The following is a 27,560-nucleotide window of genomic DNA, read 5'->3' as shown; positions in this document are numbered from 1 at the left end:
TATATTTGCAAAAAGACCTTCTCCAAGGTTATATTAAAACTGTCAAAAGTCAACAACAAAGAAAATGGCAGCCAGGGAACAAAGGATGGTAACCTACAAAGGAACCTCCATTAGGCTATCAGCAGATTTCTCAACAGAAACTTAATAGGCTGGGGGGAAGGGAGAAGGGTGGAATGACATTTTCAAAATACTGAAAGATAAAAACTGTCAGCCAAGAATACCCAGCAAAGTTATCATTCAGATATGAAGGCAAAATAAAGATTTTCCCAGATAAACAAAAGTTGAGGACGTTCATCAACGTTTCCTGCTTTACAAGGAAATGTCAAAAGGAGCTATTGTACCAGAAACAAAAAGGCAAAACTTTGAGCAAGGTGATAAGTAGACAGAGTTAATCAGAAAGTTGAAACTCTATATCAGAATAGGTTTTTTAAAAATGCTTTATTATAGCATAAAGGTTAAAAGGGGGGGAAAAGCAGAAAAAATAACTATAGCTACTTTAATCTGGTAACAAACTCACAACATAAAAGGGATAATTTGAGGCAAGAAAAACATAAAAGGGAAGTGGAAAAGAACAGAACTTGTATAGGCAAATGAAAATAGATGCTATCAGCAGGAAAAGGACTATTTTATCTATGAGATGTTGTATGCAAACCTCGGTAACCACAAGACATAAACCCAGAGCAGAGACATGAAACATTAAAAAAAAAACAAAAAACAAAACTGAAAAACACCATAGAAAACCACCAAACCAAAATGGGAGACAGAAACACAAGGAAAAAAATAATGGAGATATAGAGCAACCAGAAAACAAAAGATAACATGGCATTACTAAGTCCTCATCTACCAATAATCACCCTAAATGTAAATGGATTGAATTCACCAATCAAAAGACACAGAGTAGCTGGCTGGATTAAAAACCAGACCCAACTATATGCTGCCTCCCAGAGACTCACCTCAGCTCTAAAAACAAACACAGGCTAAAAGTGAAGGGTTGGAAAATGATACTCCAAGCAAATAGCAACCAAAAGAAAGCAGGTGTAGCCGTACTCATATCAGAGAAAATAGACCTCAAGCTAAAAAAGGTAACAAGAGACGAAGACGGACATTATATAATGATAAAGGGAACAATTCATCCCAAAGACATAACAGTGATTAATATATATGCACCCAACATAGGAGCAACAAAACACATAAATTATTAACAGACCTAAAGGGAGGAATTGATGGCAGCACAATAATAGCTAACACCTCACTTATGTCAATGAATAGGTCATCCAGACATAAAGTCAACAAGGAAACAGAGGCCTTAAATTAAACATAAGACCAGATGGATTTGATAAATTTGTACAGAACATTCCATCCAAATGCGGCAGAATACACATTCTTCTCAAGTGCACATGGGACTTTCTCAAAGACAGACAATATGTTGGGACACAAAATAAGTTTCAATAAATTTAAGAAGATTGAAATCATATCAAGCATCTTTTCTGATAACTATGGTCTGAAGCTAGAAATCAGCTGCAACAAGAAAGCTAGAAAAATCACAAATATGTGGAGACTGAACAACATGCTAGTAAACAAGTTTTGATTTCTTCTTTTCAATGAAGAAATCAAGAGAAATCAAAAATTACCTGAAGACAAATGAAAATGAGAATACAGTGTACCAAAATCTGTGGGATGCAGCAAAAGTGGTAACAGGAGGGAAGTTTATGGCAATACAGATCCACCTCAAGAGACAAGAAAAATCTCAAATAAACAAACTAAACTTATACCTAAAGGAACTAAAAAACTAGAACAAATGAAGCCCAAAGTCAGTAGAAGGAAGAAAATAAAAATCAGAGCTAAGTGAAATACAGACTAAAAAGACAATAGAAATATCAGTGACTAAGAGCTAGTTCTTTGGAAGAAGAAACAAAATTGACAAGCTTTTAACTAGACTAAGAAAAAAAGAGAAGTCTCTGATAAATAAAATCAGAAAAAAAGAGGAGAAATAACAACAGATATCACAGAAATTCAATGGATTATAAGAGAATATTATGAGCAGTTATATGACAACATACTGGACAACCTAGAAGAAATGCACAAATTCTTAGAATCACGCAACCTTTCCAGACTGAATTATGAAGAAATAGAAAATTTGAATAAACTGATCACTAGCAAAGATATCGAAACAGTAATCAAAAATCTCCCAAGAGACAAAAATCCAGGACCATACAGCTTCACAGGTGAATTCTACCAAACATTCAAAGAATATTTAACTCCTATCCTTCTCACAATCTTAGAAAAAATTGAAGAAGAGGGAACACTTCCTAACTCATTTTATGAGGCCAATGTTACCCTGATACCAGACCAGACAAAGACAACATAAAAAAAAAAGAAAATTACAGGCCAATATCTCTGATAAACATAGATACAAAAATCCTCAGAAAAATATTAGCAAACTGAATACAACAATACATTAAGAGGATCATACATCATGATCAAGTGGGATTTATTCCAGGGATGCAAGGATGATTCAATATTCACAAATAAAACAATGATTCACCATGTTAACAAAATGAAGGATGGAAACCATATGTTCATCTCAATAGATGCAGAAAATGCATCTAAGATTCAATACCCATTTATAGTAAAAACTGTCAATAAAATGGGTATAAAAGGAATGTACCTGAACATAATAAAGGCCATATATGACAAACCCACAGCAAACATTATACTAAATGGTGAAAAAATGAAGACTATCCCTCTAAGATCAGGAACAAGGCAAGGATGCTCACTCTCACCACTCTTATTCAACGTAGTATTGGAAGTCTTACCCAGATCAGTTAGACAAGAAAAAGAAATAAAAGGCATCTAAACTGGAAAGAAAGATTCAAACAGACAAATTCATTGATTCACTCATTTCAGGTTTAGAATTTGTCTCTTCCAGATAAAGAGACATCAAATAGGTGCTAAAAACAATCACTCATTTAAATAAAAATTAACAGCTGTTGTGTCTAACCTCCTGCTTCTTGCATCTATTGAAGTTTTCCTTTTTTCATTCAGATAATTTATTTTTCATAAGACTTCCAATTAGTTCTTTCTCCCATCTGTCTTTTTTTTTTTTTTACTTACTTAGTTTTCTTCTCCTTTCATAAATGTTTGTCCCTTCTTAATTTCCTTTGAGAATGCCAAACCACATTATTTTTATATCATGCTCATATTACATTATTATTTTTATGTCTTCTTGTGTGATTTTTTTCCTATTTGTTACATCTTTTGGCTCTGTTCCATGGTGGTAGATTTCCTCATTTGCATCGTTATTTTTCATTTGAGAAACAGTCTTGTGCCTGCATGTCTTGGGGTTTTGTGGTAACTCTTGTGGTTCCAGGTCTTATGTTAAGATTCAGGATTATTGCAGTCCAAATGTCAGGTTTCCTAACATCAATTCCAATAGGCCAATATTGGTATGACCTTTTAGTATTTTACTGGGAGTATCCTAGCTGAATCTCTTGAATGAATTCCATGATATCTCAAGCCCATAGTGTTTGGAATTGCAATTTCCATGGGCTCTTGTTGGCAAAGACTATTTTTGACAGCTTTGATTCCAAAGAATAAAATACAGAAATTATCACCGAACTAGGAATTTTGTCCCAGTTGGCTCAGTTCTACAACCACAAAGCTATTCTTTCAGTCTGCCTTGGGCATAGGTGCCATTCATAAGCCATGCCATCTCAGGCTTTATCTTGAAACTTCCTATAGGCCCAGGGAATATCTGTTCTTTATCTTTGTGGTACTGCAAGTCAGCATGGAATGAAATAGTTACTTTGCTGTGCAGGTTATGAAAGAATTTTGACATCTCTAAATGCTGTGCAGGCAGGAAATATCTGGACAAAGACAGCTGCCACAAAAGAGCAGAGATAAGCAAGTCAATTCACAGAAATGGAAAGTTCCTTGAGGTCTGATTCCACTTTCCTTAGGAGGGAAATGCCCCTTTGAAAATGAGTTTCTCCAAAACTATTCCACACAGTCTCATGTGAATAAGCCTGGAAACCTGCTAACCTACTTTGCTAAGATGTAGATGATGACCAAAGAATGGCCTATTTCCCTTTCCAGTTCACCTCCATAGACCTGAGAACTATTAGAAACACTGACAATTTGACTACAGGTGCATCAAATCCTTTAACGGTGGTGTCATGAGATAATCACAAAATCTGACTCTTAGACTCTCAAAAAAGTTTTTTTTTAATTAAAGGTAATAAACTGTTAGAAAGAATAAAAATTGGACAATACATTGTTTATTTTTAATAATAGACTATTTTTAGAGTAGTTTTAGATTGACAGGGAAATTGTATACAAAGTACCACAAGTTCTTATACCCCCTCTCCCCGCCCCCCACTTTGCCCTGTTATTAGCATTTTGCATTACTGTGGGACATTTGTTACAACAGATGAGCCAATATTGATACATTACTATTAACTAGGGCACATAGATTACATTACGGTTCACACTTTTTGTTGTACAGCAGCTCTATGCATACTGAGAAATGTGTATTGACTTGTATCCACCATTACTGTATACATAATACAGAATAGTTTCACCACCCTAAAAATCCTACATGCTCCACTATCCATCCTTCCCTTTCTCTCTTCCTCCAAACCCCTGGCAACATTGATCTTTTTACTGTCTCTATATTTTGCATTTTCCAGAATGTCATACGGTTGGAAGCGTAGAGTATGTAGCCTTTTAAGGCACTTTTTTTTCACATAGCAATATGTGTTTAAGTTTCCTCCGTGTCTTTTCATGTCTTGATAGTTTATTTCTTATCACTGAATAATATTCTACTGATGGATAAAATTATGTATCCATACCCAATGAACCTCTATATATAACTTGGCAATTATTAAAAGCTAGTATAATCATCCATGTGCAAGGCTTTTTGTGGATATAAGCTTTCAACTTATTTAGGTAAATACCCAAAAACACAGTTGCTGGATCACATAGTAAGAGTATGTTTAGTTTTGTAAGAAACCCCAAACTTTCCTCCAAAGTAGGGGTACCATTTTGCATTCCCCGCAGCAATGAATGAAAGGTCCTGTTGCTCCACATCCTTGTCAGCATTTGGTGCTGTCACTGTTTTGAATTTGGCCATTGTAATAGATGTGTAGGAGAATCTTATTTTTTTTTTTTTTTTAGTTTCCTATTCCTAATGACAAATGATGTTGGGCAAATTTTCATATGCATATTTGCCATCTAAATATCTTCTTTGGTAAAGAGTCTCTGAATATTTCTTTCTGTATTTCCAGAGGAGAAAAGTGAGACTCAAAGTTTAAGGACCAGTCCTTTGTCATACAACTACATACACTAAAGACAAGATGAACAGCAAACTTTCTGACTTCCAGTCTAGAGACTTGTGCACTAGCCTCTCTTATGTCCAAGCAATTAAATTATGTTTCAATCAAAATACAGTAACAAGGACCAAGAACTAAGACCTTGCCCTATAAGATTGTGGCTTATTCCTACAAATGATATTATATTTTCTATTCAAGATAAGTTTCCAAGCAGTAACAACAGTACAAGGCAAAACACAGGTGGAGTATTTCTCACCCGGCACTCAGCAGGCTACCCCATAGATGCCCAGCAATTCTCTCCTATCATTTTCCCAGCACCTCATCTTCAGGACCTTTTACATCAACTATTTCTTTGGGTTATGTTTTCCTGGAAGGAGGAAAGGAATCTTGAATTGATGAAATATACAGAGAAACCACTCCCATTACAATCAATCTCTAAGCAAAGCAACTGACAGTGTCCTTGACAGCTGAGTCTCACCTCTTCTGCCAAGCTGGGAAAGAGATGCAAACTGGGGGGAAACCCAGAATAATCGGTAGGTGACTGTATGATCAGGCCCTGATGTGGAGTGAAGACTGAATACTTTCTCCCCTTTCATAGGGGATGGTTCTAGCCTGGTTAGTAGAACAAAATGTGCCTCCCAGAGTCACACAGGAACTCAATGACTTGACAACCCACACTGGTTTCCACTCATATTAAGTCTATTTTCTTTTGAATCCTCAACCCCAAACTACTATTGTTACCTCCTCAGGTGCATAGGTGTCAAATTCCATACAGGAATGACATGACCATCATTAAGTTCCAAACACTGGCGTTTGGAACCATTACCTGTTGCTCCTCTGACTAAGCAGACACTGATTTTTTCTTCTGCCCTCAGAGGTAATGAATAACAGGAAGGTAACACCCCAACTGTACTGACCAGCTATTAGGAAATACATTGGAGGAGAAGCAGGGTTAAAGCAGTACCCATGGAGTAAGAAGAGAATTGAAGCCAGTTAACTTGGTTGTACTTCTATCAGAGTGGTCTTAATTAAAGTGTTATAAAATAATAAAGACATCATTAATTTTTTGCAAAATTTTAACTCATATTTTTAATGAGTAAATTTTAAATTCCAGATACACTTACATTATTGTAAATTATTATAAGAGAATGTTGAACAATTATTAACCATATGCTGGACTAGAAACCTCCACATACCAATATCTTTCTTGTTTTTCCAATGATGAAGCCCCTTCTTGACCAAACATCGTTTGAAACACTTAGCTATCTTACACTACACTACACCACACACACACACACACATACACACACAATTTAAAGGAATGATTAATGAGCGTTTTTCAAAATATTAACCTTTAGTAAAGAAATAAAACTTCAAAATGAAAGAAAATTTGCTTTTTTACCTTTTCAATCAGAAAAAAATTATTTCATTTATTCTTCTTTGCTTTATAATAAGACTATCCAGTCCTGACAAGGGTGCAATCCTGAAAAGGGTAACAAAAAAAGACATGCTGGCAAGGTGCTTAGTGGAGGTTAATTATTGATAGTTTTTGCAGTATGCAAACAGACTGTTGGAGGGGTTATATCTTTCACCCAGTGTATAACTTTTAAAGAACTATCACAATGTAACTCCCCCCAAATGATAAATATTTTATATAACTTATTATCTTGCTCAACATTATCCATAAAGGAAAAACCTGTAAACAAGTTAAATTATAATAAATTTGGGAGGAGTTAGGGAAATCATGAAACATTGATACAATGGAATGTTATGAAGCCAAATAAAACTTAACATGTACAGTGATGTCAACAAAATGCTAAGCTGTGATTTGGGAAATTGTGTGTCCATTTTCATTTGTCTTAAGGGATTTTTTTATTTCCTCTTTGATTTCTTCAATGACCATTGGTTTTTTAGTAGCATATTGCTTAGTCTCCACTTATTGTTTGTTTAATTTTACTTTCTATAATTGATTTCTAATTTCATGTTGCAATCAGAAAAGCCTCTTGATACAATTTCCATCATCTTACATTTACTGAGACTTCTTTTGTGGCCTAGAATGTGATCTATCTTGGAGAATGTTCCATGTGCACTTGCAAAGAATTTGTTTCCTGCTGTTTTTGGATGGAATGTCCTTTAAATATCTGTTAAGTCCAACTGGTCTAATGTATCATTTAAGTCCAGTTTTTCCTTATTGATTTTCTGTCTGGATTATCTAACCTTTGATGTAAGTGGAGGTTAAAGTCCCCTACTATTATTGTATTCCTGTCAATTTCTCTATTTAGGTCTGTTAATATTTGCTTTATATATGTAGGTACTTCTAAATTAAATGCATATTTGTTCACAAATGTTATAGACTCTTCTTCGATTGACGCCTTTATCATTATATAATGCCCTTATTTGTTTTTTATTATGGACTTTGTTTTAAAGTCTACTTTGTCTGATATGGGTATTGCTAGAACAGGTTTTTGTTTTCGTTTTGCCTCCATTTGCATGGAGGATATTTTCCATCCCCTGACTTTCATTCTGTGCGTGTCTTTAGCTCTGGAGTGAGGCTCTTGAAGGCAGCATGTATACTGTTCTTATTTCTTTACCCAATCAACCACTCTATGTCTTTTGATTGGAGGATTGAGTCCATTGACATTTAAAGTGACTGATAGTACTGTACTTATTGCCATTTTGTTACTTGTTTTCTGGTTGTTTTTGTAGTTTTTCTTGTCTTTTTCTTCTTTTAGTCTGTTATCTTTTGATTTGATAACTTTATTTGTGTTATATTTGGGTTACTTTCTCTTTAATTTTTGTGTATCTACTGTAGGTTTTTGATGTATGATTACCATGAAGTTTATATATGTCAACCTATACCTATATCTACTTGTTTTATACTGATATCATTTAAGCTCTAACACATTCTAAAAGATCTACATTTTACCCTCTCCATCCTGACATTTTGTGTTTTTGATGTCATATTTTACATCTTCATGTCTATCCCTTAACTATTTAATTTAGTCTTTTACGTTTGTACTAGTTTATTTAAGTGGTTGATGCACCACCTTTACTATGCATTTGGCTTTACTAGTGGGATTTTTCCCTTTTTACATTTTCTTATTTCTTGTTATAGCCTTTTCTTTTTCACTTAAGGGAGACACTAGTATTTCTTGTAGGGTCAGTTTAGTGGTGATAAACTCAGTTGTTTCGTGTCTGGGAAACTCTTTAGCTCTCCTTCAATTCTGAATGATAATCTTGCCGAATAGACTGTCCTCGATCATAGGTTTTTTTTTTCCTTTCAGCACTTTAAATATATCATGCCACTCCCTTCTGGCCTGCAATATTTCTACTGAAAAATCAGCTGATAGCCTGATGTGGTTTTCCTGGTATGTGATTCATTGTTTTTCTCTTGCTGCCTTTAGAATTCTCTATTTTTAACTTTTGCCATTTTAATTATATGTCTGGATGTGGGCCTCTTTGGTTTCATCTCGTTTGGGACTGTCTGTGATTCCTGCACCTGGATATCTTTTCCCTTCTCAGATCTGGGAACTTCTCTGCCATAATTTCATCCAATATATTTTCTGCCTCTTTCTCTCTTTTCTTCTCTTTCTAGGACCCCTATAATGCAAGTATTAGTGCACTTGATGTTATCCTAGAGGTCCCTTAAACTGTTCTTATGAAAAATAATTTATTCTTTATTGCTGTTCTGACTGAGTGATTTCCACTATTCTGTCTTCCAGGTTGTGAAAGCATTCTTCTGTATCACCTAACCTGTTGTTAATTCCTTCTGGTGTATTTTGTATTTCAGTTACTGTATCCTTCAGCTCTGATTGGATCTTTTTAATATTTTCTAGTTCTTTGAGGTTCTCATTGTGTTCCTCTACTATCTTCCCATATTCAGTGAGCATTTTTATTACTATTGCTTTGAGTTTTTTATCAGGTAAATTATTTATCTCTCTTCTGATAGGGTTTTTTTCCCTGAGGTTTTATCTTGTTACTTCATTTGGAACATGTGTGTTTTCCTTCTAATTTGTTTGGTCTTTTCTGTTTGTCTCTATGAGATTAGGCAAACAGTTACCTATTCCAGAGTCTAAAGGTGTGTCCTTGTGTGGAAGCATCTCTATGTGGTCTGCCTGTGACCAATGGCATTGGTGGGAGAGCTGGATCTAAAGTGGGCACAGGCCATGTCTTCTCCCTAGGTGAGCTGGCAGCTGCTGTTTTGGTGGGAGATAGGGCTGGAGTCAGAGGGACTAGAGCCAGAGTTAGGTGTGAGCTGAGGCTTCTTCTAGGCTCAATGGCAATTGGTGACCTGTTGGGGGTAGGGCTAGGGCCCAAGGGGCTGGAGACACACTTCTGAGTTGCCACCACTTTCTCCCTGTGCATGTGATGGCTGTCTCTGCCTTAGCAGGCACCAGTGCCAGAGCAGGAGGGGATGGAGCAGGAGGCTTTTGGCATGCACTGAGGTAGTCCTGGCAGACCGGCCAGAGCATCAAGCAGAATCCAATCTGCTGTCTCTGTGTTGGGCCTGAAAGCAATCAAGTCTGTGCACACGCTCTTGAAGAATGGAGTCTTGGTTTCTTACAGCTCTCTGGTAAGCCCCACTGGTTTTCAAACCAGCCAAGGGGGCTCGTCTTCCCAGTGCCAGTCCTCAGACCTGGGGTGCCTAACATGGGTCTTGTACCCCTCGTTCTTTAGGAGGATCCCTGAGCCTGTTTATACTCCTCTGGGTCACCTGCTTGGGGTGTGGGTCCTGAATGGATTGCTTCTCCTGCCCACCTACTAGGCTCTGTGAGGTTCTTTCTTGATAGCTTGGGTTGTAGAGAGCCATTCTGCTACTCTTCAAGTTGTTTGCAGTGAGAGTTACTCTATATGTAGTGGTAGTTTTGATGTCTTCATGGAGGAAGGTGAGTTCAAGGTCCCCCGACTCTGCCTTTTGATCCCCCTCCCAAGTATCCTTACTTTGAAATCTTTATTATTTCACATACACCAAAACATGCAAGAAGCCTTAACTAGAGACACAGATTTTAATTAGCTCCAATGATTATAGCAATTCTCACCACACCCCTAGAATCAATAAATTCTGATACAACCATGGCGGATCACTCATAATCAATATTCTTCAGAAAATGGATAGTCAGGGTGATCAGCAATGCTGAAAGAGAAGGAGGGATATTAATTTTATTAACTCTGTCTCACACTTGTCAAGGAGAGTGTTCCTCTGTGGATGCAGTTAGGATGCCCTAAAACTCTAAATTTACAACCAACTCATTTACAACATACATATATGCAGGCTCCTGGTCCATATGTCAACTGCATCTTCATATCCAGTTCCCACATTCACATGCAGCATAAAAGCCACAGTGATATCTACCTTGGTTGGAATTACAACTTCTAAGAAGGTCTAAGAACTATAGATGAAATGCTAAGGTCACTTCAGCCCCAGGTGGAACATTTGGCCCTGGATGATGACAGTAATCACAGTAAGAATTTTGCTGATCTTTTTCACACATCCATCCAACACATAAACATGGAGCACCCCCCAAAATAGAGGCCGCTCTGTTAAAAAACTTCTAATCTCTTGAGATATCATGTACACATAAGTAACTATCCCGATAAAAAGGGATTACTATTTTCTTAACTTATAATGTATTAAAACACTGGTTATCAAGGAATTAGTATTACTGCTGTTTTCCTTTTTTTCCATGTTTTTACTTTTCTTTCTAAGTTTGTCTTTTTCAATTCAGTTCATTAAAGAGTGCATTCTGAGCAATTCCATGTGCCAGGAGCCATGCTGTTGACCTAAGTCCACAAATATGAGTAAGTCTAGATATTCACAGCCTAATAAGGAGAACACAGAAGTATACTTCAAAGATTTGAGTACAGAAAAGTAACTTTCCACCTTTTTTTCATTTATAATATCCTTTCTCAGAATCATGATATAGCTTTACAAACAAGAGAAAGAGTTTTGACATCTTTCATTTGAAACTAGATCTTTATCAATAATTTGTATTCCCTTCTCTCTAAATTCCCTTCCAAATTTCTCTGTTTGATTAGTCTTCTTTCTCTTCAGTCCTGATATCCTCCTGCTGTAATTGAACATGGAATTCTATGTTTGTGAATTAAGTCAAAGTCGAGGAGGTAGGGGCTCCCCAGGGGGTGGACTCCTGATGGACAAAGGCAACACTGAGCTAAGTCTTAAATCAAGAAACCAGAGAGACCCACACGATCTTATCTGGATGTATCCTGCTGAGGACACAGCAGTCACTCACTGGAGGGTCAGTTAAGTTCATGATCTAATTGTAATTCAGTTTGGTGAGATTACAAGGATGAGGAAATGGAGTTGTAATAGGGAAAAAGGTCCAATGAAGAGATAAATTTGGAAGAAATGGATGATGTCTTGGGAAAGAAATGCACATTAGGGAGAAAAGCCACCAGACATTTAGGGGAGGGGGTGGAAGCATGCCCCACTGTGCCTTCACAGCACCAACGCACATTGGCCTTTATGGGCTCCTCCTCCATAAAAATATTAACATGACATTTTACAATTGTGTTAGGATAAAAATGAATGTATCCAGGCTGGATTCACTGTTACATAGTCATTACTAATACAAATCATTTTCCCCTGATTTAAAAAAAAATTAAGGTGAAACATTTTCCTAGGTCCCTAAAAGAATAGTGGGCTGTAGGCACTGTGCCTTCTGTATCTAATGGGTACGTCAGCCCTGAGAGGAAGTACACCAGGCACAGAGATGAGGGGCATAAAGTAGTGAATTCACCACAATGTGAACTTTGGTGATTTTACTTATGAGTTGTCCTGGGCCCTGCTAACATTTCTGTTAGGTCAGAGACTGAGCCCTGGAAGAAACCTCTGGTCTGAGGTCTACAGGAAGCCCTGGTCTACTCCTACACTGGAAATCAGGCCTGCCTTCCTGGTTAGGGAAGCTCAGTTTCTCTGCTGACCTGCATGCTACAGAAAACAATGTGTGTGGACCTCCCTCCCACCACCCCCATCCCACCCATCTAGGTCATCACAGAGCACCAAACTGAGCTCCTTGTGCTATACAGCAGGTTCCCACTAGCTGTCTATTTTACACTTGGTAGTGTATATATGTCAATCGAAATCTCCCAATTCACCCCACCCCTCCACCCCCAACCCCCGTGTCCACAAGTCCGTTCTCTACGTCTGACTCTCTATTCCTACCCTGCAAATAGGTTCATCTGTAAGGGGATATATGTATACATATAGCTGATTCACTTCTTTGTACAGCAGAAACTAACACAACGTTGTGAAGCAATTATACTCCAATAAAAAAAAAAAAGAAAACAATGTGTCTGAAATATATACAAGCCACTTACAAGAGTAAATCGTAATATCGTACATTACTGTTGAGGCCATCAATTGCTTTCATGTCTTCTGGAGTCAATTCAAAATTGAGAACCTGGAAGGAAGGGAAGAATCACATTAACCTCTCCCCCAAGGAGTTGGCCTCCCCCTGGGAACTGGAGGACTTTCCAGCTGGATGGACGCAAGAATAGAGTACAGGGAAGACTTGCCTGTCCTCAGCTTCCAAGTGAACCAGCCTGGGAACCCTTCTGCGGGGTTCACCACCTCTCTTTCCCACTCCCTCTCCTTTTCTGCTCCATTTCACACACACACACACACACACACACACACACACACACACACACACTCACACAGCTTGCAAGGCATCAATCCCAAATCTTTCTAAGTGAATTACTTGTGACAGAAAACAAACAAACAAAAATCTTTTTCCAAACAAAGGGGCAGTTAGACAACCTGGACAAAATACTCGTACTTGACCAAACATTACACTGATTTTTCCTTCTCAACACCCCTAAGTATGACACAGCTTTGAGCTTAAGCAAGTATTGGAAGGAGGACCCCCCACCTCCGTGAAAACCTATCCGAGAAGCCCATATCAAACTTACTCATTCTCTATGAATAAATTGAACAAAAAAGATTATGTAAATACCTTGTAAAGAAAGTTATGAAATGTATTTAAAATATTAAAGAACACCTAAATAATTAGAAATTCATATCATAGTCATGGAATAGAAATCTCAATCTTGAAAAGAAATCAGTTTTCTCTAAAGTGATCTAGTGTTTCAATGCAACATGAACCAAAGACTTAAAGATTTTTTCTTTTGTAGAAGTTGGTAAAGTGATACTAAATTTTATATAAAAGAACAGCTAGTCAAGAGCAGCCAAGACATCCTTAAAGAAGAAAAATGTACCGTTCTTTAAAGCAAGACTTATTTTCCACGACAATAAGACAGTGCAGCAAAGTAAATAGCTAACTAGAAGAAAGAGGCCAGAAATGTACTTATGGACACTTGATACATGACAGAGTTGACAATGAAAATCTGTGGGAAAATATGGACATTTAGGTTTCTATTTAAGTATATGTATATATATCCATTTTCATGTCATATTAGAAAATCAGTTCCAGGTGTATTACAGGGCTAAATTTGAATGGAAAGACAAAAACAAATTTTCAGGGTAATATTTCCCTGCCCCTTGAATTGGCCTGACCTGTAACTTACACTGGACAATGAAATTTGCCAGAAAAAGTGGCGAGTCAGTTCTGAGCCTAGACATGACAAGGATTTTTTTTTCCCACTCATTGCCTTGGTATCATACCACTGTGCTGAGATGAAGACCAGGTTAGTGGCCACAGTCTAGCCGACTATACATGAAAAACCGTATGGAGAAGAGGGCTGGCTCCTCTGACAACAGCCAAAGCCACCTGCTAAAGCAGCACTGCCTAGCTGCTCTGCATTTGACTGCAAATACATGAGACGGCCCAGCCAAGGAGAGAACAGCTTATATGAGTGCAGGCTAATTGTCATACCACAGAATCATGAGATGCATAAATGATTTCTGCATTAAACCCCTTAATGGGGGGGAGTTTGCTGTACAGCTATGGCTAACAGTATAATAATCGTCTCATACATATAAATCAAAAGACAGACAACCTAATAAAAATGGACAAAGTCTTGAACAGGAACTTCACAAAGGCAGAAACTCAGGGAGATTAGAAGTATGAAAATGAAACAACGTTACTATTCAGAGGAATGCAAAATAAAACCATGATGACATGGAGGTTGAAGATCACTGCTGTAATCTGTGTGCTCCCCAAATTCGTATGCTGGAAAACTCACTCCTACTGTAATGATATTAGAAAGTGGGACCTTGGAGTGGTGATTAGGTCATGATGGTGAAGGTTTCATGAATGAGATTTAAATAATATCATATATCATATAAGAGACTCTGAGAGCTCCGTTGCCCCCCACTACATTAAGATACAAGGAGAAGCCTGTGACCTGGAAGAGGGCCCTCACGCCACCACACGGGCACCCTGATCTCAGACCTCCAGCTTTCAGAACAGTGAGAAACAAATTTCAGTTGTTTCTAAGCCACCCAATCTGTGGTATTTTGTTATAGCAGCCCAACTGTCTAGGAAAATCACAATTCAATTTCGTCAACTGAGAATAAAGAAAATAAGATATCACTTGCAGGGTGACAGAATAAATTGCAGATGTAATGCTGGAACTAAAATCTCCATTTTCTGTCCAATCTTAATCCTATCCAGCCATGCCACCTCTCCTGTTGCCACAGTAGGAGGAGAAAACCATTAGGAATATACATAAGGCATACATGCACAACAAATAACAGGTAACTCATCTTGGCCCAAAGATAGTCCTGAGAGCTGGACAAAGAATGACCCTTGTGAAGGATATTACTTAGACCCCCTATGCCCACAGCCCCACTCATCACCTGCATGTTCTCTTTGATCCGCTTCTTATTGTAACTCTTGGCCAGGACCACAACCCCACGTTGCATCTGGTAGCGAAGGGCTATCAGCGCTGCGGTTTGCTTGTGCTTTTTTGCAATGGCACAAAGAACTGGGTCCTCCAAGAGAACTGGGTAGCTCGGGTTCACCCTGGAAGGAAATTCAGAAATGCTGACTATCTGAGACTGAGTATTCAGTTTGTTAGGAGGCTTCCCAAACAGACCAAGTAAAGTAGATCCACTCTAGACCACTGCTTCTCAAAATGTGGTCCATGGACCAACAGCATCAGTATCACCTGGGACCTTGTTAGAAATGCAAATTCCATGGCTTAACTGCAGACAAAGTGAATCAGAAACTCAATTGTGGCACCTGGCAATCTGTGTTTACAAAGCTCTCCAGGTCATTTGGATGCATGATTGAGTTGAGATCAATGCCTCCACAATCATGTTTTTTTTCTGTTTTACATCTCAGTGGCTGTTTTTAATTCTCCAATCACAGCCCCAAAGTAAGTACAAGAGCATGAAAGGAGCAAGAGAAGGAAAAGACTGGGATACTTTTTAGTTTAATTTTCTCAGGTATTGATAAAAATTGAGTAGTCTCAAAATGAGAACTATTCATTTCATCATTACTTACAGTGTGCAATACTTCTACAGATGTTTACAAGAATGGTTCAAATTGTAATTTTTTGGATCATGATAGACCTGGGAGTTATATGTTATTATCCTGATTTTATACATAAGGTAAGTGAAGCTTGGAGAGTCTATTACTAGTAATGTGTTCCTTAGGTAATAAATAAGTAAATCATGATTTAAGCTTATGTCTTAGGTCTCAACCTGGGGATTATATATAGATTTTAATACAGACACATGTTATTGATCAATCTACAACAGGACACATATAATATAAGAAAATTGGCTGGGTGATGGGAATACAAAAGAGAAGGATTCCTTCCATCCCTCCCCTCTCTGCCCCAAGCAAGTTGAGAGTTATCTCCAGAGCATTGAGTACGGTATGACTAAAAATATTTCATCAAAAACTGAATTTTAGGTAAACTTTCCATTGTCTTCATTAGGGTTCATTACCAATCTTTTAATCGTTGGGATCCCAGAGCACCATAGGCAACAAGAACAATATCGTTTGACTTGCAGAAGTCCAACAGTTTGCTCTGATTGAGATAAGGATGACATTCCACCTGTAGAAGGCCAACATAGAAGAGTTTCAGATTATATGAAATGGTAATGTAAATATGACAGAGAAATGTTAGAAGTTAAAAAAATCTAAAGAAAAAAACTGTGTAACATTAAATTTAAACTGGAAGTATCAACGTCAAGTAATGATTTTTTTAAAAAATACATTTTATATCTCTGTCCCTGAAAAGGTAAAAAATAATGACATTCCTGAGAACAAGCAACTCTAGGGACCAGATCTCAATTACTAAATACACTACCAGGAGACACACCTAATTCCAGATCTGAGACAGGAAAACAACTGTTTGAGTCTTGGACATCAAATTTTGCAAAGAATTTGCTCCAAGACTCATGAAGAAATGTCTGAAGCACTAAAAGAACCAGTTTGATGGGGATCCCACTGGTGACATTTGGGTAGATTTGAGCATTAAAAGGAATAATGAATAAAAGCAAATGTAACACTGAGGGTAAATAAAAATCCCTGAGTCCCAAGTGATGAGAGAGAGAGAAAGAACAAAAATATTTGCCTCCACTGATGGTGATTATTACAATAAATCCTTTCTCAGAAACTGAGAATTAAGAGGAAGGAGTTAAGTTTTTACCCTGTCTTATAGGAATAAGGTATTTTATGCTGACTTAATGACAGAATTTTATTTTTGCAATAAAATGTCAGGTAAGAAGATCAAAAAGAGTATTTAAGTTGAAAATATTGAAAAACATCCCAATGAAATAACTAATTCAGGTGAAAGTCGTTGATGGATTCTCAACCATTATGTGAAAATTTGGGGAGAATCTAACTTCCCCAGATGACTAGGTAATTTCAACAGGGAAAATACACATTTCCAAACAAAAAATCTAGCTACCACTAGCTTTACCAGGAGAACACAAGTACCATCATTCACAGTGGGACAACCTGTCATCATGTGCTTCCTACTGGAGTGCATTTGAAGGGCACAGCATGCAAAGGACGTGTTCTTGTCAAAATGTTTAACCTTAAGGTAGTAAGGAGTTCAGATATATCTACTCATTTACAGGAATTGAGAATAGAGAAACAAATTAACTAACATCACAAGATGATAGTCTGATAAATCTATTATATTTGTCAAAAACCTGTCTGGATATCATGGTTAAAAAAAATGATTGAGTGACCACCATGCTAGGTTAAAAGAGCTTGAGAAACATGTCTCAAAGTGACATGTGAATTACAATGAGATTCAAGTCAACAAAATATTACATACATAAATATATATACATATATATATATACATCTGGCAATGTGGCAAAACGTGAAGAATTTTGCATACAAGAGGGAAAATGGATGTTCTCTATCATACCCTTAACTTTGCTAATATCTGAAAATTTTCACAATGAAAACTTGGAGGCAAAATTAATGCTAAAATCACATTAATTTTTAAACTTTTATAATTGAAAATGCTGATGCTGTATATAGATATATATAAATCTTGAATTTTACAAGCTACTTTTTCTGTAGAAGACTCTTACTCCTTGACTTAGGTTGTACTTGTGAACATTACATTATATGAAATACAACAGTCACAGAAAAACAAATATTAATATCTAAACTGGTCAAACTCATAGAATTAAAGAGTAGAGTGATGGTTGTCAGGGTCTGGGAGCAAGGAGAAATCGGAAGTTTCTAAACATGGGTGTGAAGTCTAGTACTCAAGATGAATAAATTCTAGAGATCTGCTGTACGGCGTTGTCCCTGCAGTTAACAATATTGTATTGCATTGTATTGTATAGCATTGTATACTTAAAATTTAAGAAGACGAATCTCTTATTAAGTTTTCTCACCACAAAAAAGTAAAAATACAACAAAAAATATACGAGCACAGGATCAAACAGAGAAAAAATGTGTTTAAACATTTAATTTTAAGGTAGAAATCAATGGGAGAACCATACCAAGACCGAGTAAATCACAAGGTCTGCTCTAATTCCTGAGTGACTATTTCACCTACTGTTAGTATCACCATAAGACATTAACTTCACCCTCTAACCTGGATGACTTTCATAGTCTCCAGCAAATTTTTCTGTACTATGCTTCCTGTTGAAGATCTCTAAAAGCAGAGACACTAAGACTAAGGACTCAGGCATCTGAACCCCACACAAACTCTTAAAACCTCAATGAGATCTCATTTTCACTCTTTATTTGCTTCTCATTCCATGTTTTCATGGCCTTTCTACCTGTACACAGTTCCCTCCAAGGCACTTTCACCATCCAATTTCTGGTCATCCTTTACAGCTCAGGGAAATGCCACCTTCCTCTAAGTTCTGGGTAACTATTCTAACCCTCCTTTACCTTGCCTAAATTCCTACCCACAATTTAGCAGGAAGCCCTCCCCATCTTTTCCACCAAGACTTTATCACACAGAGATACCATTCTGGGTTCTATTCACGCCCTTCCAGGCAGAGGCTCTGCTCTCTAGAATCTTCTGTCCCACAAAGGTAGGATGAATATGAGGGGAAGACAAATAGACATCTGTCTCTACTGCAGGAAGGAGGTTATGAAGAGCAGAAAGGAGAGGAAACGGAGGCTGCTCACCTGGTTGCAGACGGGCTTGTACTTGAGCCCCGGCTTGTTCAGGATCTTCTCCAGCTGTTTGCGGTTAAAGTTGGACACCCCAATGGACTTGGCCAATCCTGCATCCTTACACTTCTCCAGGGCCTGGGGAGGAAGGGGTGGTGAACATGATTTGCAATGGGCTATAGAGCAAGAATAAATGCTGAAAAATGCTAACACGGTCACCTGTCAAGAATTAGCATGGATTATCAAGAAGAAAAAAGGGGAAGAAGGTTGTGACACAAGAATAAGAATTACGGGACTTCCCTGGTGGCGCAGTGGTTAAGAATCCTCCTGCCAATGCAGGGGACATGGGTTTAAGCCCCGGTCCGGGAAGATCCCACATGCCGCAGAACAACTAAGCCCGTGTGCCACAACTACTGAGCCTGTGCTCTACTGCGAGAGGCACAGAGCCTGCGAGCCACAACTACTGAAGCCCACGTGCCTAGAGTCCATGCTCTGCAACAAGAGAAGCCACCACAATGAGAAGCCTGCACACCGCAGTGAAGACCAAACGCAGCCATAAATAAATAAATAAATTTATTAAAAAATAAGAAGAAGAAGAATTACTGTCTCCTCCTTAGAAAAACCCAGAAGAAGATATATCACACTGAAGGAAAGAGATGCTATCTTCATTGTCCCAAATTCTTCTCCATTCCTCCCTGTGAACATTTCAGCAATGATTTCGTCCACACCACCCCAGCATAACAGCCCTTTAAAGTTCATGAACTGCTGAATCTGATGGTCCACAGCCCATTCTCACAGGTGGAAGAAATGAAGGGGGATCCCCCTCTCCTGGCTTCCTCTCCTGGGTTCTCTCCTCCACGGACTCACCTCCCACGTGCGACAGAGATCCACTGTGTCAAATATCATTTTTCCATTTTCATCTTTGGGAAAAAGTTCCTCCCCTGGCTGGAATAGGATAGAAGCAGTCATTTTAAAGATGTCACTAAATAATTTCCCCACACTTAACCAGGCTGCCAGGCACATCTAGGACCAGGACACTAAACATCCATGAGGTAGGTGTAGCAACATTCTAGATCTCTTACACTTACTATATGTTTTAATAAATAGAATTTTCCTAGGTCCCAAAGGGGACTCAGAGTGACTTATGCAAAGAATGGCAATAAGTTACATGGCTTTATTTCCAGAAAAAAAGTGCAATCTTGACTTAAGCCTGACAATCAGATTTCCTTTTCCCTCTGAACATCTGATAGCCCTAGGGCAGTCACATGAATCAGCAAGGCTTTTTTTAGGTTAATATGGAATGTGGAAGATCCAGACGTGCTCTCAAATGTTAATGACCATGAGCCTTGAACTGATCAAGGTTAATTTGCCACTGAAGGAAAATGTTGAGGTAAAAATAAAGCAAACCAAGAGTACTACAAAGTTAAGGGATAGAAAAAGGAGACATTTCTGAAGAGTACTGCAAATCCTTAAATCTATCCATGGCTGGGACTTCCCGTCTACATAGTCCAATAAACTCTTTTGCATAGGGTAGCTTGAGTAGATTTCTGTAACTTCAAATCAAGAGTTCTATATAATGCAGTTCTTAATGGCTAAGTGCAGTCTACAAAACTCATTGTGAAGACAGCCAATGGTGTAGGCAAGGTCTCCCAAGTCCCTATAAAGGCTGCTAGGTTTAGACCCACCCAGAGAGAGCACCACCAACTCCGGTCAATTTGAAAGGGTGAAAGAGGAGATAAACTTATCATGTTCAAGTGTAAGGCAGCTTCATTGCTCACCACTGCTGCACCAAACTGTGTGTTCATGAAATCCCCAAGAGGCTCGGGACCCTGTGTTGAACGCCTCTATTTTTATTTCCTCAAGTTTTTGAGGCAGAGGATGTGAGATTGTTGAACTCTTTTCTCTTGGAGGCATGGAAAGGAAATTAAGGATTCAAAGAAACCCAGTAAAAAGATAATCAGAAATTATGATTTTGGGACTTCTACTCTAGTGTAATCATCCCTACATCTTACTAAGAAAAATCTGAATTCAACCATCCATGCAAGTTGATAGATATTCTCACACAAGAAATAAAATAGATGTGATCACACAAATCGCAAACCTTCAGAGCCGTTGGCAAATGAATAATATAGAGATCAACATAATCCAGTTGAAGATTTTTCAGTGACTTTTCCAAGGCTGGTTGAACCAACTCCGGTCGAAGGAAAGTGGACCAAAGCTGCAGAGGTTAAAGAATGGGAGCTTTGTTAAATTAATGCCTTAGGTAATTTTGTTTTTCTTCTTTCACCTAAAAATTAGACATTTTTCCTGATTAGAAACAGATGACCACAGAGGAAAACCACTCTGTTTCTTTTTCAGTTCCATTTTTGATCTAACCAACTGAAGTAAACTTTATTATTTGATTGATTTTATCATCAGTACATCATTCACAATAAAAAGAAATGATCCAAGAAATAAAGAGTATTATCAAATAATTACCATACTCATCATCTGAATTATGTTTGATAGAGTTTAAAAGCAGTTCACAAACTTAATCTAATTCTATCAAAGAATCAGTCCTCTCAGGAATTAGTATCTGTTTGTTTACATAACTGTAGGAAAAGTGCTTTGAACATATTAATATGAGCAGAACATAATTCAAGACACTTTTGCTAGATCTTGTGTAATATACAAACTGCCTCTCCTATTGCTCTCTCTCATTGATGGACATAAGAACTGAGATTTAGAATTTGAAGAAATTTTAGAAAGTCCCCTAGATGATAAGGAAAGCTATAATCTGATCACAGTTCTGTCTGATTCATTAGCCCATATGAAATCACACAGCTCTGGTCTAGGCTCAGAGAAGTAAAGTGACTTTACCTTAAAATTAAAATTTGAACACAGCAATGATGAGAAAGCCATCATCACTCTCATTTTCTTTTTGGATACCAGATTTAATATACAAATATGTGTGAAAAAAGTTGTACCAATAAGCACAGTTCACCAAACAACTACTGGTCCTATTATATAATTGTCACCTGTGCACAATCACGTTGCACACGTGTGCACACTCACACAACACACACAGCACCTTTGAAGTGTAGAATATGTCTTCTCTCTTCACAGTGCCATCTGCAATCTTGCTGCGAATGGCCTGTCCAACCTGCTCTTCATTTTGGTACAAATGAGCACAGTCAATATGGCGGAACCCAACATCAATAGCAAATTTGGTGACCTCCAGAGCTTCACTCTTAGGAACCTACATAAGCAACAAAAGTAGTAGTTGGATACCCACAGGATTAAGAGATTGCTAAGACGCAAGCTTTGATCTTCCCAAGAATCAACTTTTCTTCATGCCTTTGGTTAGTTCTGCATGTGTGGTGATGAACCCATAACAGTTTCCCTGAATGTTCCTGGTAAGTAATTAAAGTTGGACATCCAGGAAGTCCTTCAGTCCCAGGCAATCACTGGTTCATCACTGGCATCAGAGGTCCCCAAGACCACCTCCAGTTTCAGTGATTTGCTGGAGGAACTCATAAGACTGAGCATAAAGTTGTAGTCATGGATATGATTTATACAGTGAGATATTTTAAGCAAAGTCAACAAAGGTATAAGGTTCATGGTACAAAGCATCAAGAAACCAGGTGAACACTTCTAAGAGTCCTCTGTCTACCAGTGTAGCCACACAGAATACACCAAATAAAAACTGTATCTATTCAAGGTGTGCAAAGTGATGTTTTCATATAAGTATCTATTGTGAAATGATTTACCACAATCAAGCTAGTTAACAGATCCATCTCCTCACATAGCTAACTTTTGGGTGTGGTGAGAACACTTAAGATCTACTCTCTTAGCAAATCTCAAGAATATAATGCATTATTATTAACTATAGTCACCATGTTGTACATTAGGTCTCAAGAACTTATTCATCTTATAACTGAAGGTTTGTATCCTTTGACCAACATCTTTACATTTTTCCCAGCCATGTCCCCAGCTTCTGGTCACCATGCCTCTATGCTTCTATGAGTTTGATTTTTCTGCTTCTATGAGTTTGATTTTTTAAGATTCTACCCATAAAGAGATCATGCAGTATTTGTCTTTCTATGTCTGGCTTATCTCACTTAGCTTAATGTTCTCTGGGTTCATCCATGTTGTTGCAAATGGTGGGATAACTTCTTTTATAAGGCTGAATAATATTCCGTTTCTGTGATTCAGAATCTTTTCTTTTTCAAGGAGGTAGATACTTGGTCTAACTGCCCTTTCTTGGGTCTAGTCCTGGTTTTCCTTAAATGCACGGGCATTCGGAGATGTACCCAGGAATTAACCAGTAAGCTTCAGGAATAGCCTGGACCCTTCCCTCCCCTCATCCCACTTTACGCTGCAAATTAAACATGCCCTGGGGCTTCCCTCATGGCACAGTGGTTAAGAATCCGCCTGCCAATGCAGGGGACACGGGTTGGAGCCCTGATCCGGGAAGTTCCCACATGCCGTGGAGCAACTAAGCCTATGTACCACAACTACTGAACCTGCGCTCTAGAGCCCGTGGGCCACAACTACTGAAGCCCACGTGCCACAACTACTGAAGCCTGCGTGCCACAACTACTGCAGCCGGTGCGCCTAGACCCTGTGCTCTGCAACAAGAGAAGCCACCACTCGCCACGACTAGAGAAAGCCCACGTGAAGCAAAGAAGACCCAACGCAGCCAAAAATTAATTAATTAATTAATTTAAAATAAATAAATAAATAAACATGTCCTGTCTTCAATCTCCAAAGTGTCTCTGAATATTTCCTTCTGTTTTATAGATGAAAAAGGTGAGAATCAAAGTTTAAGGACCAGTTCTTTGTCATACAACTATATACTCCAAAGACAAGATGGACAGCAAACTTTCTGGCTTCCAGTCTAGAAAATTGTCCATTTTGCCCCTCTTACACCCAAGCACTGAAGATTATAGTTTAATAAAAAAAATATATTACAAAAAAACAAGAATTGAAACCTTGCCCTATAAGACTGTAGCTTATCCCCTCAAGTGATATTATATATTCCATTAGAATAAGTTTCCAAGCAGAAACAGAAAAACAAGGCAAAACACAGGCAGAACATTTCTCGCCTGGCACCTAGCAGGCACGACACAGCAGAAGAGCAATTCTCTCCCATTATTTTTCATTCACCTCATCTTCAGGACCTTTTACCTCAAATACTTCTTTTCGGAAAGAGGAAAGAGTTCTTGAATGAATGAAGCATACAGAGAAACCACACCATTGCAATCACCCTCAGAGCAAAACAGCTGACAGTCAGTGTTCTTGATGGCTGAGTTTCACCTCTTCTGCCAAGCTGGGAAAGAGACGGAAACTGGAGGGAAACCCAGAAAAATCGGTAGGTGACCACAGCTTCAGACCCTGATGCCGAGGGAATACTGAATGCTTTCTCTCCTTTCATAGGGGATGGTTGTAGCCTGGTTAGTAGAACCAAGTGACCCTCCCAGAGTCGCACAAGAACTCAATGACTTGACAACCTAAGTCCGCTTCCACTCACGTTACATCCATTTTCTTTTCTAACCCTAACCCCAACCCACAACTGTTACCTCCTCAGGGGCATAGGTTCCAAATCCCAGAACGGGAACAAAGTGGCCATCATGAAGTTCCAGACACTGGCATTTGGGGTCCATTGCCTGTTGCTCCTCTGACTAAGCAGACTCTGATTTTTTCTTCTGCCCTCACAGGCTATGAATAACAGGAAGGTAACACCCCAACTGTACTGTCCAATGTTAGCAGAAATATTGCAGGAGGAGCATGATTAAATCAGTAGCCATGGAGTAAGGAATATTTGAAGGTAATTAACTTGCTTGGGTTTTTTTTCAGAATAATATTAAGTATCGTATAATGATAAATAAATCACTAATTGCTTGGAAATATTTTACCTCATAATTTTAATAAGTAAATTTACAATTCTGGATCCACTTACATTACTGTAAATTATTGCATGGGATTTGCTGAACAATTATTGACCATATGTTAAGACTAGAAACCTCCACATACCAATCTTTTTTGTTTTTCTAATTATGAAGCCCAATCTTGACCAAACATCAATTGAAACAATTAACTATATTACAGCACACACACACAAACACACACAATCGCACAACTTAAAGGAGTGACTAATAAGCATTTTTCAAAATGTTAGCACTTAATAAAGAATGAAGACGTCAAATGAAAATAAATTTGCCTTTTGACATTTCCCACCAGCAAAATTATTTTGCTTACAGATGGGAGTGAAATCCTGAAAATGATACCAAAATCAGACATTCTAGCAAAGTGCTTACGGGAGGTTAATTATTAATAGTTTTTACTGTGTGCTGTATGCAAGCAGAATCTTTGTTCATACCTTTTACCTAGTTAGAGAACTTCTGAAAATTGTCATGATGTAAATGATACTTTATATAATTTATTATCTTGCTCAACATTATTCATAAAAGAAAAACCTGTAAACAAGTTAAATTATAATAAAATTGGGAGGAGTTAGGGAAATCGTGAAACATTGATACAAGGGAATGTTGTGAAGCCAATTAAAATTTAACATGTAGATTAATGTCAGCTAAATTGTGAGGTAGGAAGTGCTGAATTCTCCCATGGAAACGTAAGGAAAAAAACAGAAACTTGCCATAAAACCTCATAGGTGTTCTGGAAAACAGTCAAACAAAAACCTAGAGCAACAAAGTGAACACCCAATTAGGAAAAATCCAGAACAGAGTGGTAGGACATTTCATGGTGCTTTTACTCACCTGTACCCTCCTCCTGCCTGGTGCATTGCAGTCTTGATCTGTAAAGAACAGCAGCTCAGCTCCCAGTCACATCCCTTAGACCAGAATGATCACAGAAAACCTTATTTGCAATGTCACAACCTATTTGGGGGCTGTCTAAAGACTGCTGTCTGCTTCACCTAACCCTAAGCTTAGACTGAAGGGCAGCTGGAATGGTTCATTACAACTGCAGGGGGATTATATATGCACAGATGCCAGGGAAAAGGGATTAAGGGAGGAGACATAGCATAGACCACATAAAACCCTGAGTAGAACTGGGGTGTGGATTTGGGGGATAGTAAGGCATTCATGTATTCAGGAGAATCAAAAAGCTACACAGATACCAGGCAAGATGCAGAGTCAGAAAAGAACTGAATAGCGCTTTAGCTTTCCTGCTGGGCTGATCCCAAGACTAGGAGCATACCAAGCTAATTAGTGAAGGACAGTCATGGCATGGAACAAATCTTCAATGAGTGGGTATTTTCTTGTTGTTTCAGGTGCCCAATTGTAAACACACACACAGAGACACATGCACACACACACACACACACACACACACACACACGGCATACGAGACAGAAAGGAAGGAAGGAAGGAAGGAAGGAGGGAGGGAGAAAGAAAGAGGAAGGAAGGAAGAAGAAGAGAGGGAGGGAGAGAGAGAGAAAAAGATGGAAGGAAGGAAGGAGGGAAGGAAGGAAGGAAGAAAGAAAGAAGGAAGGAAGGAAGGAAAGAAAGAAAGAAAGAAAGAAAGAAAGAAAGAAAGAAAGAAAGAAAGAGAGAAAGAGAGGAAAACATGGTCCATGAAAGGAAGAAAATAAATTGGCAGAAACTGTTCCTGAACAATCACAGGTGTTAAACTTAGTACACAATGAGTTTTAAAACCACTGTCTTGAAGAGGAGATCCAGGTGGCAGAGCAAGAGGATGCTGAACTCACCTCCCCCATGAGCACATCAAGATTACATCTACATATGGAGCGATTATCACTGAAAACACACTGGGGACCAGCAGGAAGGTTCTTACACAGCCAAGGCTGTAAAGAAACATCCATATAGAGTTGGGTGTGAAGGGAAGAAAAGCAATCAGATCAGGACTTGTGCCCCAAGGAGGGACACAGAAGAGGAGGGGGATTACAGGGATTTGGTCTCGGAGATCCTCCCTGGAGAGTGAGTGAGCAGTTCAAACCACATACTGGGCACCACAGCCCTGGGTATTGATTTGTAAATAAAATACAAACTCACACATTTGTAAAGGAAAATCATGAAGGAAAATGTACCAAACGTTCAATGTAATGGGCTAGTTACAGGTTATCTTTATTCTCTATCCTTTCCTTTTTTCCCGCAAATTTCTGTAATTTGCATGTATGACTTTAATGATCAGGAAAAACAAACATCCTTATCTTTTTCATTGAAATATAGTTGACTTACAATATTATATTATTTCAGATGTACAACAGAGTGATTTGTTATTTTTATAGATTATACTCCATATAAAGTTATTATAAAATATTGGGTATATTCCCCATTATTCTAGGTTGTAGGGTTTTCCCTTTCAGCACTTTAAATACATCATGCCACACCCTTCTGCCTACATAGTTTCTACAGAAAAATCAGCTGATAGCCTGATAGGGTTTTCCTTGTATGTGACTCGTTTTTCTCTTGCTGCTCAAACCTGTGTCCCTTGCATTGGCAGGCAGATTCTTAACCACTGTGCCACCAGGGAAATCCCCCCTTCTTTCTCTTTTATATCAACATTTAGATGTTGAGACCTCAAAGCAGTAACCATCTCTTTTCCCTCTGGAGCTGGATTGACCATCATGCAGAGCAGCCAGACCTAAATAGACCAAAGGACCTGGGACAATGAGTGTCTTTGTGGATCCAGTCCCTGATGATCAGGGGGACCGCCAAGACTTGGTTCTGTATCT

At 38.3% G+C, this 27,560-nt stretch overlaps 2 protein-coding genes across 5 annotated transcripts in view; both read right to left on the bottom strand.

The window, feature by feature from the left end:
- Nucleotides 1-6,835, bottom strand: part of LOC103003050 (aldo-keto reductase family 1 member C3-like) — a 30,539-nt gene extending 23,704 nt beyond the window's left edge. For 2 of the 3 annotated variants that reach the window (XM_007167455.2, XM_007167457.2), the window contains exon 1: nt 6,733-6,835. The gene's annotated coding sequence lies outside the window, so the exon portion shown is untranslated. Of the gene's footprint in view, nt 1-5,586; nt 5,675-6,732 lie in introns of those variants that run through there. The other variant, XM_057544034.1, reaches the window with a different exon arrangement.
- Nucleotides 6,836-10,317: 3,482 nt separating this feature from the next.
- Nucleotides 10,318-24,566, bottom strand: LOC103002145 (dihydrodiol dehydrogenase 3). Of its 2 annotated transcripts, none has more exons than XM_007167452.2 (9): nt 24,424-24,566; nt 21,933-22,100; nt 20,964-21,080; nt 19,730-19,807; nt 18,878-19,000; nt 16,210-16,319; nt 15,112-15,277; nt 12,692-12,751; nt 10,318-10,464 (listed from the first exon to the last, which is right to left on the bottom strand). In XM_007167452.2, exons 1-9 carry the CDS (start codon nt 24,505-24,507, stop codon nt 10,456-10,458), a joined length of 915 nt encoding a protein of 304 aa, XP_007167514.1. In that variant the 5' UTR covers nt 24,508-24,566; the 3' UTR covers nt 10,318-10,455. The 2 variants fall into 2 exon arrangements, with proteins under 2 accessions (XP_007167514.1, XP_007167513.1); XM_007167451.2 differs by having other exon boundaries at nt 12,669-12,751; nt 24,424-24,565.
- Between the last annotated feature and the right edge of the window lie 2,994 nt (nt 24,567-27,560).

Source organism: Balaenoptera acutorostrata, chromosome 3, assembly GCF_949987535.1.
Source record: "Balaenoptera acutorostrata chromosome 3, mBalAcu1.1, whole genome shotgun sequence".
Classification (NCBI taxonomy): Eukaryota; Metazoa; Chordata; class Mammalia; order Artiodactyla; family Balaenopteridae; genus Balaenoptera; species Balaenoptera acutorostrata.
The sequence above is the reverse complement of the archived record's forward strand: the minus strand, read 5'-3'. Positions and strand labels throughout refer to the sequence as shown.